This window comes from Rana temporaria, chromosome 9 (assembly GCF_905171775.1).
Source record: "Rana temporaria chromosome 9, aRanTem1.1, whole genome shotgun sequence".
In the NCBI taxonomy this organism is placed as follows: Eukaryota; Metazoa; Chordata; class Amphibia; order Anura; family Ranidae; genus Rana; species Rana temporaria.
This window is the reverse complement of record NC_053497.1, coordinates 136,353,758-136,367,794: the sequence shown is the minus strand read 5'-3', so window position 1 is coordinate 136,367,794 and position 14,037 is coordinate 136,353,758. Positions and strand designations below refer to the sequence as shown.

The 14,037-nt window shown below is 44.3% G+C and overlaps 1 protein-coding gene across 9 annotated transcripts in view; it reads left to right on the top strand.

Annotated features, from left to right (window-relative positions):
- The window catches only part of PRRC2B (proline rich coiled-coil 2B), a 187,126-nt gene that overhangs the window by 35,857 nt on the left and 137,232 nt on the right, over positions 1–14,037 (top strand). For all 9 annotated transcript variants that reach the window (XR_005743619.1, XR_005743620.1, XM_040324610.1 and 6 more), the window contains exon 2: positions 10,018–10,187. Coding sequence is in view for 7 of the 9 variants with exons in the window: in XM_040324610.1 (XP_040180544.1) it covers positions 10,073–10,187 (115 nt within the window). In the remaining 2 variants the exon portion in view is untranslated. The remainder of the gene's footprint in view (positions 1–10,017; positions 10,188–14,037) is intronic.

The window sequence follows — 14,037 nt, the reverse complement described above, 5'->3', positions numbered from 1 at the left end:
TACAGGTAAGCCCTTTTTATAGGCTTACCCGTAGGTACAAGTATTAGTACGGAGTTTACTACCACTTTTCATGTATCCTGAGCAAAGGGCACCATACAGATTACAGATGAGGCATAAAAATATAAAGCCTGTTTATGTAAAATTCTAACATTACTATGGCCTCTTGTATAGCTGATTTCTATGCTCTTTTTTTAGAGCTCCTTCCACCACTAGACTGTTCAGGGCCAGTTCACACCACATGCAGCCAGTGCATTTTATTTTTCTGCATGGAAAGTAGGTTATATGAATTTTCAATTGTGCAGTTCCGGTACCAGAAAAAAAGTAAAACCTGCTGTATTTTTGCTGCACTGGATTGCATCTAAACGCACTGGAACACACATTCTTATTTATGGTTAAGAGGAGAGCAGCTGAGGGGGAGGGGAGGGAGATGCAGGCAGTGACTGTGCTGGATGCTGAAGCTTGGTGAAGAAGTGGAAGCCTGTGTTATGGATTGTAGATTCCCCCCCCCCCCTATATATTTCTATTTGTATATTTCCTTTAAGGTTCTATAGTGGTTCTCATGTTACCCAAGCTGTATGCTGCATCTAGAATTGTATGTGTACTGTGTGTGGATCAGAGCGTGTACCCCCCCCCCCCTTTCACATCTCCTTTAGTGTATAATGGCATGGGGGGAGGGGGGGTTGAGTTGGTTCAGGGATGGAGCTGGTTGCCTGGTTACGATTTTGTAGGCAGGATCTTGTTGGATGCACGTTCATGTCATTCAGAACATACGCTTCTAGGAATTGGCGTGTATCGGCCGGCACAGCGTGTACTCCACATAGATGAGCTGTGTTCATGGAAACGTAGCCTGCTGTTGTAATGGAGCGTCTTAAATAAATAAACACTGTCTGAAGCCACCTTTTTTAAAGGTTGCTACTCAGAGGTTTGCAAAATTACTGTTTTTTTTCTTCTAAAATGGAGCGGCGAGATTCCAGCTGATTTTTCTTTTTGTGGGTGAAACTGAGTTTATTTTTTATTTTTTGACGCAAGGCAAAGGTATGCTAAATGAACAGACTTGACAGTTGTGAGCATGATAAACACTTGAACTTGCCATTAGTTCTGCTCCTAGCACCCCAGAAGCTACAAAACCCAAGGGCCTCTGTTGCCAAATACAGTGGTTCACTGTGGTCGGATCCGTTCCAGGAGTATGCTAGTAATCCAAAGTACTTGAATATCAAAGCGAGTTTCCCCATTGAAGTCAATGGAAACGAAAATATTTGTTTCCGCATTTACTTCAACGGCATGCAATACCGAATGCGGCCAGTGGTAGGGGGGGGTGCCGGAGAGCCACGGAAACAGCGGGAAAGGCCCAAAGACAGCTCGGCTGACCTTGGGAATTTAGCATTTCCCTGTCTTTCCAAACGACTGGGATCAGTGCCAATCGGCTCCCCCCCCCCACCTCAGGGCCAAACGCGGTACTGCACACTGCTTTGGCCTGAATCCTCGTTTTGTGAGACAACGCTCGCAAACAAAGTTAGGATTTTTAAAAGCACAGTGCTCGTATTGCGAAACGCTTGTTAACCGCTTTACTCGCAATCCGAGGTTCCACTGTACTCAACTCTGGGGTGATCCCTGCTATTAATACATAATTGAAAGTGGAGGCTGGGTAGAAAAGGGAGGGCCTACCTCATCTCAGAACAAAAATATATATTTACTTTTTTTTATTTTCCAAAGCTGAACTTTGGCCATAAAACGCTATCATTTAAATATATTTTTCAATAGCTTAAAGGATATAAATCCACTTTATGTGCACCAGTTGCCTTTGCAAACCCGGATATTACCTTGTTAATGTAGCATTGCCACAATTGCTGCACAGAGAGTAGAATGTGGGAGGGACCTAGCAGGCTCCACCCACTACTAGCTGCCTGCAGAAAACTATAGGAGGGTGTCGAGATGAGACTGGTCGTCATCCTGCACAAGGGGGGAGAGAGCAACAGTAACTGGTGTTTACTACAGGAAGCCCCTGCACAGGGGTGATGTGTCGCACAGGATTACTGCACCGATCCAGAGGAAAGAAGCAAGATGCCAAATTCGTGGAAGAATACACATGATGGATTTAGACCAGGGGTGTCCAACCTTTTTGAAGATCAAGGCCCACTTTAGCGACTTGGTAACTGGTCAGGGCCACAATGAGCGGAGCGGGCAGGGGAGAGGTCTGTGTCCACTCTGTATATGCAGAGCGGACACCGGCACAACCCGCTCTACTCTATGGACCCTCCAGTCCTATCTACCCAGATAGAAGACAGATCCCAGCACCATCCCCCCCCCCCTTTATTTTTTTTATTTTTTTTAAGAAGGTCGGATTAAAGATTGGTGGGTGTAAAAGGACACACATCTTTTTACATCTGTCGCTTTATAGAAGGGAATTGAAGGATCTGATTGGGTCTTCCCAAAAAACAGACAGGTGAACCTGATTGGACCGATCGTGTGAAGGGGGCCTCAGGCTGCTTTCACACTGATGCACTGCAGTTTACCTGCACCTCAATTGTCTCTTCTTCCTCATGATTCCTGCAGGTATCGCTGGCTGCTGCTGTCCCCCAGGCAGGTGTGGTTGGCGGCTGCTGGTGGGTATCCCTGGTGGATGGTATGGCTGGTGGGTATCCCTAGTGGGTACTGTTGGCACTGTTGGTGGTAATGCCTGGTGGGTATCCCTGGCGAATGGTACAGCTGGTGGGTACTGTTGGTGGGTATCCCTGGTGGCTGCTATCCCAGACAACAGGTTCCTGACTCACCATTAACAAGCATTAGTGTAACAGGAGCTGGCTCTAGAGGAAGCATGTGACTGCAAGTAGAGTGAAAAGCCGATGCTTCCTGTATGGCTCCTGTCACAGGTGGAGTACATTTGTTATCACTCTGTCTGTTACAGGAGCCAGCGCTATATAGTAAGCATCAGATCCTTTCTTCACACTGATGGGGGGTCGAAAACCTGCCATCTGGGCTTGCCAACCTACCATCTCAGGGCCTGTGTTTGGGCAACCCTGGTTTAGACTATTTGTTTTGTCTGGCAATCTGCTTTAAAGGCATATGTCAAATAATGCCCATGCTGTAGATGTAGGCCATTCACATTTTTCATAAAGCCTGACTTGAAAACTCCCAGGATGTTGCTAAGAGGCCCAGCTGGTACTGTTCAGTCACCATCACAGGAGTGAGCTCTTTCTCAGATTCAGACCCCTCACATGCACTTTCTCTCCCAGCTCTGAGCCCGCTCCTGTCATGGCGAAGGTTGAACAGTAACACCTGGGCCTCAACAATGTTCTGAGAGTTTCCCAGTCAGGCTTCAAGAGGTATGTAAATGGCCTGCATCTGCATAGACTTTTTGTTTCTTTGGTAAGGCTGCTTTTACACTGCAGCCACCCGTTTTAACGGCACTCTGGCGCCTCTATTCGGCTGGTAGTAGGGCGCTTTAACCCCAAGAAGGGGTTAAAAGCACCCGCGTTGTCTCTTCTGAATCGGTTCTCAGCCGCTTTTGGAACCCCCAGATGCTGCTTGCAGGAGCGCCGCCCCAGTGGGTGGCAGGGGAGGCAGATTACAGGTGCCTGAAAACTGCCCCAGTGTGAAAGAGGTCTAAAGGACAGTTAACACTTTAAAACCTAATTCATGGCTTGCAAGGCTATTAGAGCCAGTTCACACCACATCCGTAGTCCAGTGTGTGTTTTTTTTCTTTTCTCCATCAAAAACGCACAGAAAGTAGGTTATATAATAGTTCACACCAGTGCTTGCATTTCCAGTGTGTTCCAGGGAAAAAAAAAGTAGAACATGCTGCATTTTTTCCTGCACTGGACTGAAACGCTGTAAAAAGCACCAAAAACTCTCATGTCCTTTTTAAGGTTAAAAAAAAGAGGGGGGGGGGGAGAATGCACTGCAACAAAAACACGCATGCTGAAAAGCATCTGGTATGCATCGGACTGCGTTTCTACGGGGTGAACTGGCCCCTTATGCTTGATTCACTTTTTTTATGTGTTATAAAATTGCGCGCACACACATAAATATGCATCCTTATTCAGTTATTGGAATGAAGCAAAATGGGGTCTTGTGTCCTGTTGCAGATTCTCCATTTTCTGGATCCCAATGATTAAATCTGGTTACCTAGTTACGGTGCAATTCTCTGAGGAAGCCAGCTCATTTTCTTGATGAGGTTGTCCTGTGAATTCTTATCTTGCCCGGTCACTGGGGTATATCCAGCAGGATTTTACACGGGTGTAGCGTAAATTGAGCTTGGTTTTTATTTAGTGGGGTTGGGTAATTTTAGATAATATTATAATTTTTTTTTTTTTGTCATGGGAATGGCAAAATGAATGCCCAGCAAGCAGTCTGTAACTAACTTGCAGCAATCCTGGGCACCCACCATTCTACTTGTGTAACTCCATATTGTTCCCTACCCCAGCCCTAAATACTCCAAACTCATCAGATCTTAGAGGGTTGGAAAATTGTTTTGGCTTATAACACACACACACACACACTTTAAAGCGGAGCTCCACCCTAAAGTGGAACTTCTGCTCATCGGATTCCCCCCCCCCCCCCTCCGGTGCCACAATTGCCACCTTTCGGGGGGAGGGGGGACAGAATACCTGACAGGATGTCTGACAGGTATTCTTTCCCACTTCCAGTAGTCTGGCCGCAGCAGTGACGTCCCTATGGGGCTCCCTCCTCCCCTGGTCGCCGGGCTAATAGGAGAGAGGAGCGGGGCCTCGCGTATGCGCAGTAGGGTTCCTGGTGTGTAGCCAAAAGACTACACTGCCGGGTTCCCTTACCCGCAATGGCGGTGGCAGCACCCGATAGCAGATGAAAACATCTGCGGGTGCTGACATCAAGGGACTGCAGGACAGGTTAGTGTCCTATTATTAATACGGGAGTTCACCCTAAAAAAAAAATGTAACCTTAGATTGATGCTCATTTTGTCTAGGGGAATCGGGTAGTTTTTTTAAAAATCAAAGCTGTACTTAGCGTTTTAGAGAGCGATCTTCTCCGCCGCTTTCGGGTATGGTCTTCGGGACTGGGCATTCCTTCTTGATTGACAGTCTTCCGACGGTCCCATCTATTGCGTCACGAGTAGCCGAAAGAAGCCGAACGTTGGTGCGGCTCTATACGGCGCCTGCGCACCGACGTTCGGCTACTTTCGGAAAATCGTGACGCGATAGATGCGACCATCGGAAGCCTGTCGGAAGACTGTCAATCAAGAAGGAACGCCCAGTCCCGCAGCCCATGCCTGCTTTTAACTGCGGCCAAACGGCCGTCCGTGTGAAAGGCGCCTTAGTACAGCGATCTCCTGGCCAAAATACTCCGGTCAGTGTGTCAAAGGCTGGGAGCCGATCGGCAGACCTTTTTCGGTCATGCCCCTTCGTCAGAAGCCAGCCCGACTCTAGTACACATGGCCAACTGTAAAGTAACCGCTAGCGATAATTGCAAAAGAATCCAGCAGGCTGGTCGTACCCAAGTTGATCTGTTCAACTTGGTACATTCAGCCTGCCCATTAATGGTTCAGAATTCAAACATTGTATGGCCAGCCTTATGGCAGAGAGTTGGCTGTACTTGCCCAGTTAGGTATGATCCGATTTGACTCCAAGCATGAGAACTGTTACGTGATGGTCTTGTGCTCCTCCATACTAGCAGGCCCCTCTTAGAGCAGTGAAGAAAGTGCTCTAATGGAGCTGAGGTTTTAGTCCACCGTAGATGAATTATATTTCAGACAGTTCAGCAGGGACTCGTCGCGATATTGTCTTTCTATGGACAGGCTGATTGATTAGGGTACAATCGATTTGGGTACAATCGGAGTGTAGGATTTTTAGCATGTGATTATTGCCAGCGGCTGTAGCTGCTAGCAATAGTCACTGTGTTCTCCTGGCAGGGTCTGCTCCCCATGACACTGATTTTGAGTTCAGACTATTTGGGGCAGCAATCATATGTGGGCATGGTTCAGTTCAATCATGCCCAGTGTGTGGGGGCTTCGTGTCTTCACATGGCACTTTGTCTTGCAGTACTCCAGTTTGGAATTTCTGGACTAAAATATTTTTTATGCACCACTAGAATTTGGAGTTCCTTTTCCCTTCCTCTTGAGTGAGTCGGTTTTATATTTAATCATTAGACCAGCAATTTAAATACAGCGGGGCTCTTGAAATAAGGAGCCGACTACAGTGGCCTTCCACAGACTCTCATTGATTTAGCATTTTGATTGTGTAGAGAGGAAATCCGTGTCTGACATTTTCAAGGAGCAGCAGCTGTTTTAGGAAGACCAACTGTTTGTCATTCCTGGGATGCTTGTATGTTTGATTACTGGGAGATGAAGCGGAGATGTGTATGCAAGAGTTTAGTATGTGGCAGGAATTTAGGACTTGCAAACTGGTGGGAGGAACCACAGTGTGTGGCAGGGGGACAGGCATGTGGTTGTGTTTTCAGCACACAGGTTGCTTTTCAGGGTGGATAAAAATGGATACAAAAAAAAAAAAAAAAAAAGATTTTATTGATCTGATTAAATTTTTTTTTTTAATTTAAAGGGGTTGTAAAGGGTGTTTTTTTTTTTTTCTTTTTTTTTTTTTCTTCTCTAAATGGGTTCCTTTAAGCCAGTGCATTGTTGGTTCACTTACTTTTTTCCTTCCATTTCCCTTCTCGTTTTTTTCCTTTTGTCAGAATTTCTCACTTCCTGTTTCTCATCAGTAAGCTGTTCTGGCTGACTAACCACCATGGATGATGGGGGCAAGCTTACTGAGGGGGAACAGGAAGTGAGAATTTCAAAGGAAAAAACTGTTAGAAGGGAAATTGAAGAAAAAGGTAAGTGAACCAATTTAGAAAATAAAAAAACAAACCTTAAAGCGGTTGTATAGTCAATTTTTTTTATTTTTTGTGCCACATGTAAAGGAAAAAGCATAATGAGCTAGTATGCACAGCATTCTAGCTCATTATGAAATACTTGCCTTAGAACGAGGAGTCTGTACCTCTGCCGGTCCACGTCGAGGGAAATTACATTTCCCCTCGGCGTGTTTTCCGGGTATCGCGGCTCCAGCGCTGTGAGTGGCTGGAACCGCAATGTCGTCACTGCATGGGAGACTTCTTTTCGTCAAGGTCCGGCATCTGCCGGGCTTTAAGCCATGAATCCCCTGTGCGCATGCGCCGCTGCATTCAACTGCTTATTGCAAGGGGAATATCTCCTAAACCGTAAAGGTTTAGTAGATATAGGTAAAAAAATAGGTAAGCCTATAATAACAGGCTTACCTGTAGGTAAAAGTTTAAAAAAAGACTTTACAACCACTTTAAAGGGTGTTTTTTTTTGGGGGGGGGAGAGGGGGAACTGCAAGATAAAGGCATAATGAGCTAGTATGCATAGCATACTAGCTCATTATGAATGACTTACCTGAGATCGAAGTGCTCCTCGTTTTCCTCCGCCATCTCTCCTCCACGTGCCTTCGGAGTATTGCCGCTCCGGTGCTGTGACTGGCCAGAGCGGTGATGACGTCACTCCCGCGCATTCGAGCTGGACCGGCATGATCCCATTCAGAAATCCGGCACGCTTATTTTGTTTTATTTAGCATGAAATGGATCACTGCAGTGATTCTTTCCCACAAACTACCAGAAAGGAATAAGTCCTTACATTTTAAAGCGCACCTGTCGTTTCAAATCCATCATGGCAGTGCCTGTTAGCGGGCATCCACTCACCTGTTGCCACCACATCCCTGAGTGATTGAGAAACTTGTATAACGCAACACATGCAAACTGAATCGCCTCTGGGCGCTTAGTATCCTTTCCCTACTGTACTTTTGCCCTCAGAAAAGATGGGTTTTGAGTTTTGTTCTGAAGGCCAGGTGATTCACCTCCAACCGGATGCTGGTTGGTAGAGCGTTCCATAGTCTAGGTCCTTGGATTCCAAATCTTTGTTCTCCTTTGGACTTGTATCTGACTTTGGGTATCTGGAGTCGATTTTGGTTGGTGGATCGGGGAACGCGATTGGGGTTGACATTTTTCGCATTGATATTGGGGGGCATTTCCTTGAACACACTTATGTGTCAGACAGAGTGCCTTAAAAGTAATTATGTCTCTTACTGGCAATCAATGAAGGGATCTCAGTGAAGGTGAGATTGGTTCCCAGGGTTTTTTCCCAGTCACGAGTCGAGCGGCCGTATTTTGAACGACTTGCAGATGAGTGATTTGGTATTTTGGGCGTCCGAGGTAGAGGGCATTTGCATAGCAGAGTCTGGAGTTGATAATTGTTCCCACCACGACTGCTATGTCTTCTTTCGGGATAAAGGGAACGAGTATGCGTAGTAGGCGCAGCAGATGGTGCGATCCGCCGACTACTGACCCTATTTGTGCATCCATTGACATGTGGGTGTCAAAAATTACTCAGACTTTTGACTTTGGTGCTAGGGGTGTTGGTTTGTCCCAGAATGGGCGAGGGTGTCCATATTGTTGCGGGAAGTCTTTTTCGGTTGGTGTGAAACAGAAGTTCTGTTTTTGAGCCGTTGAGTTTAAGGTAACTCTCCGTCATCCAATTTTCTAGCAAAGAAAGGCATTTCTCTAGTCTGAGATAATGATCCTTATTATTGCAGATGCGAAAATATAGTTGCGTGTCATCCGCGTAAGAGTGGTAGAGTAACTTCTGGTTACTGATCTTTTCAAAAAGAGGGCGGAGAGATCTTGAATAGTACGGGCGACAAGGGGGGATCCCTGAGGGACTCCGCATGACACCGTGCATTTTTCAGAAGTGAAAGGACCTAGTTTCACTATTTGAGATCGGTTTTCCAAGAAGGAGGAGAACCAGGGTAAATCCGAGACAGCGACTCTAGCTACTTCAGCTAGGCGAGTCAGTAATAGTTTGTGGCCTAAAGTATCAAATGCTGCGCTTGGGTCCAACAGTATCAGAAGACACGTTGTATCACTGCCGCATCACCAGCTGTCCCATTTAAAATGAATGGGACTGTCAGTGAGTCATTAGAGGGTCAGACGTCAGAGGAGCTGCTGCGGGACAGTTGCTCTTTAAACACTATAATATAAATCAAGCCTTTGCTAGTGATTTAAATCTCTTGATTTGAATCAAATCCACCGTTGCTTTCATGATGCTACTTTTGCGAGCTTGGTATTTTGGACAAGGCATCTTGCAGTGACAGGTTCATATTTAAGTGTCCAAAGCCTGGCCACTTTTCATTTACTCGCTGCTTGAAACGGACAGTACATGGAGCCTTTAGGTGCCTAAGACCCCTTTCACACTGAAGGGTTTTTACAGCGTTTTAGCGTTAAAAATAGCGATGTTAAAACGCTCATAAAACACTCTCCATGCATCTCAATGGACCCTTTCACACAGAGTCCTGCAAGCAGCATCTTTGGAGCAGCTTTTGGGCGCTGAAAAAAAAACGCTCCAAAAATGCCCCTCCATTAAAATGCATTGAAAGCGCTGTAAAAACGCCTTGCCCTTTCACACTGAGGCACTACAAAAATGCCCTAAACCTTTAGGGTCTTAGCGGTGCTTTATCAGCGGTTTTTGGGCGCTGGCAGTGTGAAAGGTCTCTGAAAGCACTCGGGCTTTCACATTGGGATTGCAGATGTGGCTTCTTTCAGGCTGAAAAACGCCCCAGTGTAAAAGGGGCGCCCTAAAACGTTGAAGGGGTTTTTTGTTTTTAAACGATGTACCTGTTGCTTTTAAAAATCCTTGTGTACATAAAGTTTCTCCCTCTCTAAGTCTTGCCCCCAATTATTGCATCTTCTGAATCTTCCTTTTTGGTCAGTGAGGCAGTTCATCAAACTCAAGGATTAAGGTCTAAAGCTGTAGATTCAGATATATTTCCATTCAACAGCATTCTGCTCTCCAGTTTACTTTTATTGTACTTCATGTACAAAAGTATAGGCGCATATATATATATATATATATATATATATATATATATATATATATATATATATATATATATATATATATATATATATATTATTGGTGCAGTCTATGCTTATGTCCTGGAACTAACGTGTTTTTTTTTTTTTTTCATTACCCTACAGGTAGATCGGGAGAGGTGCCGATAAAAATTTTCCTACTAGATGACATTTCATCGCAATGTCCGATCGTTTGGGGCAGTTTACCAAGGGAAAGGATGGGAAAAGCAAGTACTCGTCTCTCAACCTGTTTGATAAGTACAGAGGGAAGTCAATAGAAGCAGTCAGAACAACAGGTACCTTTTTTTTTCTTTCTATATTGGTGGTGTAAAACTGTGTGTTTTTTATACCCAGGTATAACACAGAATATGGGCTCTGCAAACATTTAACTGCAACTTGCAACCAGATTTTTTTTTTTTTTATAAAATTATCTCATAAAGAAGAAATTCTGTTAGCATTTCTTTAGATTCAAATAACGGGCATTTCTTTAGATTCAAATAACGGGTTTAATCTAGTGCTGTATCTTTGCTAATGGAATTTGGAGGTTTACTACACGCGTTCTTTTGTCGTGTTTGTGTGCGTGCACAATGGATCGGATGTGGAAAGGTATTAATTTTCACTTTGAAGAATCTTCGAAGTCTGGGTTCACACAAGAAGTTTGTGTTAAGACATGTTGAAACACAGTGACCTGCATTCATGGATTTTGTGTTAACTGCTTTCATAACAGTTGACTTCAATGGTAAAATGCAGGTCATGGCATCCCAACATTTTTTTATTTTTTTTACATTGCACTACATTGGTGTAAAGTAGGGCAATTTTTAAGGTGTACAGGACCAGATGAGCCAGTGACACCTTAGAGGAGTTCCAGCCTGTGGGAAAAAATGTAAGTCAGCAGCTACAAATACTGTAGCAGCTGACTTTTTTAATATAAGGACACTTACCTGTTGGGAACCCCAAACTGATCCGTCCATCGGCTCTGGGTGCAGGTGCCGGCATCTTCACTAAGGGAAAGCCTTGCGGGTTCACAGCCTGTTTCCTGCTGTGCATGCTCCAGAGTGCCATGCTTTCTGAATGGTCTTGCGGTCTTCTGGGACCGGTGTGTCTCCCAGAAGGCGGGGGAGGGGCAAGAAATGGCGTTGATCGCCTTACAATGATTGTGACGATCATACCCTGAAGTGTGAGTGGCTATTTCCCCCAAAGGCGCCAAATGTTGGGGAGGAAGTAAACAAGCAGGCACTTTGATTTGACCACTGGGAACTTAAACCTCCTTAACCACTTCCCGCCCCGCCCATTGTCAAATGACGTCCACAAAGAATCCTCTACCAATCCGGGTGGACGTCATATGACGTCCTGGGCTTTGTGGGGGGATATCTGAATGATGCCTGCAGCTAGAGGCATCATTCCGATATCCTTCTCTTCTGCCGGCGATTCTGAACAACGTAAGAACAATCATAGCGACGGTTCTGCCGCTAGATCGTTCTTACGCGGGAGGGGACATCCCCCCCCTCCCGCCGCCATCCGGTGCTTCTCCGGGCTCTCCCGTGCCATCGGGGCCCCGGAGAATGAATCGTCCGGCGCTGGCAGGAAGCATAGAGATGACTGGTGACCAGATGGTCACCAGTCATCTCTATGACCGTCGGAGGACCCGGGCACGATGTGATGACGTCATGCCCGGGTCCCTGTAAGTAAACAAAGCCGCAATTGCGGCTGCTAAGCAACAGCAAGCATGAGATCGGTGAATTTTTTTTCACCGATTTCATGCCTGGAGGAGAGATGTGGGGTCTTATTGACCCTGCATCTCTCCATAAAGAGTACCTGTCACACACATTCCTATTACAATGGTTGTTTACATTCCTTGTAATAGGAATAAAAAGTGATAATAAAAAAAATAAAAAATAAAGTGTAAAAAAATAAATATGTAAAAAAAAAAAAAGTATTCTTTTTTTTATTTTTTTAACGCCCCTGTCCCCAGTAGCTCGCGCGCAGAAGCGAACGCACACGCAAGTCCCGCCGACATATGTAAACGCCGTTTAAACCACATATGTAAGGTATCGCCGCGTGCGTTGGAGTGCCAGCAACAATTCTAGCACTAGATCTCCTCTGTAAATCTAAACTGGTAACCTGTAAAAAACAATGTAAACATGCCTTGTAATGGGAATATAGCATGACAGTTCCTCTTAAGGCCCCATGCATACGAGAAGCAAATGCAAACGCATCTAAAAAAAATAATATTTCAGCAGCAAAAACCGGCGTTTTACCGCGTTTGCGTCTATCAACGTTTATACCATATACATTGTAGACCCTCCCAAAGCTCTGAAAGCATATATTTTTATCTATTTCTGCCATTTTCATCAGAGAGCAGCAGAGAGAGCATAGATATGTGTATGTGTGTGTATGTATATGTATATGTATATGTGTGTGTATATGTATGTGTGTATATATATATATATATATATATATATATATATATATATATATATATATATATATATATATATATATATATATATATATATATACACAGGGGGTGGGGTGCCCCACCCCACCCCCTGAATCCACCCCTAAACACACCCTTGTAAATTATCTCATGAAATGTTTTAAGCAGAATTAAGTTCCAAAAATAAATATTAACAACAAACGTTAACAATATTAACGCAAAACATATCAGTACCCATCAGTGCAGCCTCACTGTGCCCATCAAATGCAGCTTTATGGTGCCCATCGATGCAGCCTCGCTGTGCCCCATCGATGCAGCCTCGCTGTGCCCCATCGATGCAGCCTCGCTGTGCCCCATCGATGCAGCCTCGCTGTGCCCCATCGATGCAGCCTCGCTGTGCCCCATCGATGCAGCCTCGCTGTGCCCCATGAATTGCAGCGGACACTCGCGGGAGCGCGATTCTGGGAGGACGTCCTCCCAGAGTTAACAAACCGCCCTGTAGACGTATTTTGTCTATGGGCGGGTTGTTAAGTGGTTAATTATACTATTATTCCCCCACCCAGTCAATTTTTTTGCGTAATGGCTAAAAACATCACTGATTATTATAGCCAAAGAAGTATAGCTTGGCCATTGTTATATCTGATTGTAGCACTACAGGCCAGGAAGTTAATCGTGTGTGTGATTTTATATATATATATATATATATATATATATATATATATATATATATATATATATATATATATATATATATATATATTGAGCAGATATGGCTGACTTGCCCATATTTGTGTGGCTGTGTGTACAAGATATTTACAGAAAAGGGTGGTAAAGATGTGAAGAGCTACAGCTAACAATTTTTAAATCTTAATGGCTTGGCTGTCTGTCCTTTTTTACGAAATTTGCCTTTCTTCTGGACTAACCACAAGGTTGTTATGGTGGGAGCTGCTGTAGAAACCTGTGTGACTGATTAGGCAACACTGGAAAGATTGCAGTTCTTAAAAGCCAAGCTTTGCCTGAAAAGTATAACTCTTTATTTTTTTTGGTGGTTGCTGGTGAAAGCATTGGTCTCTATGTGGTCAAATTACCTAACTTTTTTCCTAGACTGGGCTGCCTTGTGATTTTGCTTCTGAATCTGTAAATTTGGTAAAATGCTACCAGCTGTTTGCAACTTTGGCAAAAGGCCAGTAGGTGCCAGGTCCTGTACAGGGTTTTTATTTCCTGAAAACCTTTAAGTGCAAATGGAAAGATAAGATTTGTAGGGCCGAAACAACTAATCGATTATGAAATTAATCGATTACAATTTTCATAATCGATTAATCGGCCAGTAACATAATGGGGTTAAAAAAAACTAAAATTAGCCTTTTATAATACAAAAAAGCAAATCACTACTGTAAATATTACTTTCACTGTCCCACAGTAAAAAAATGAACCCCTTACAGTAGCGATTATTTGCTCTTTTTGTACTTGCTTTGTTTTTTTAACCCCCATTATGTTACTAAACATCTCAGGCCTGGGTCACACATCTGTTTTGGTTCTTTTTGCAGAAACACACTACAGTTCATTTACATGTTTTCCTATGGGACACGTTCACATCCATGATTTTTTTTCGGCGGCTGCGTATTTGGAAAGGGCAAGGACTTTTTAACGCAAAACGGTGCTATTTTTTTGGTTCTATATACTTCAATGGAGAAGCTGCAGAAAAGCAT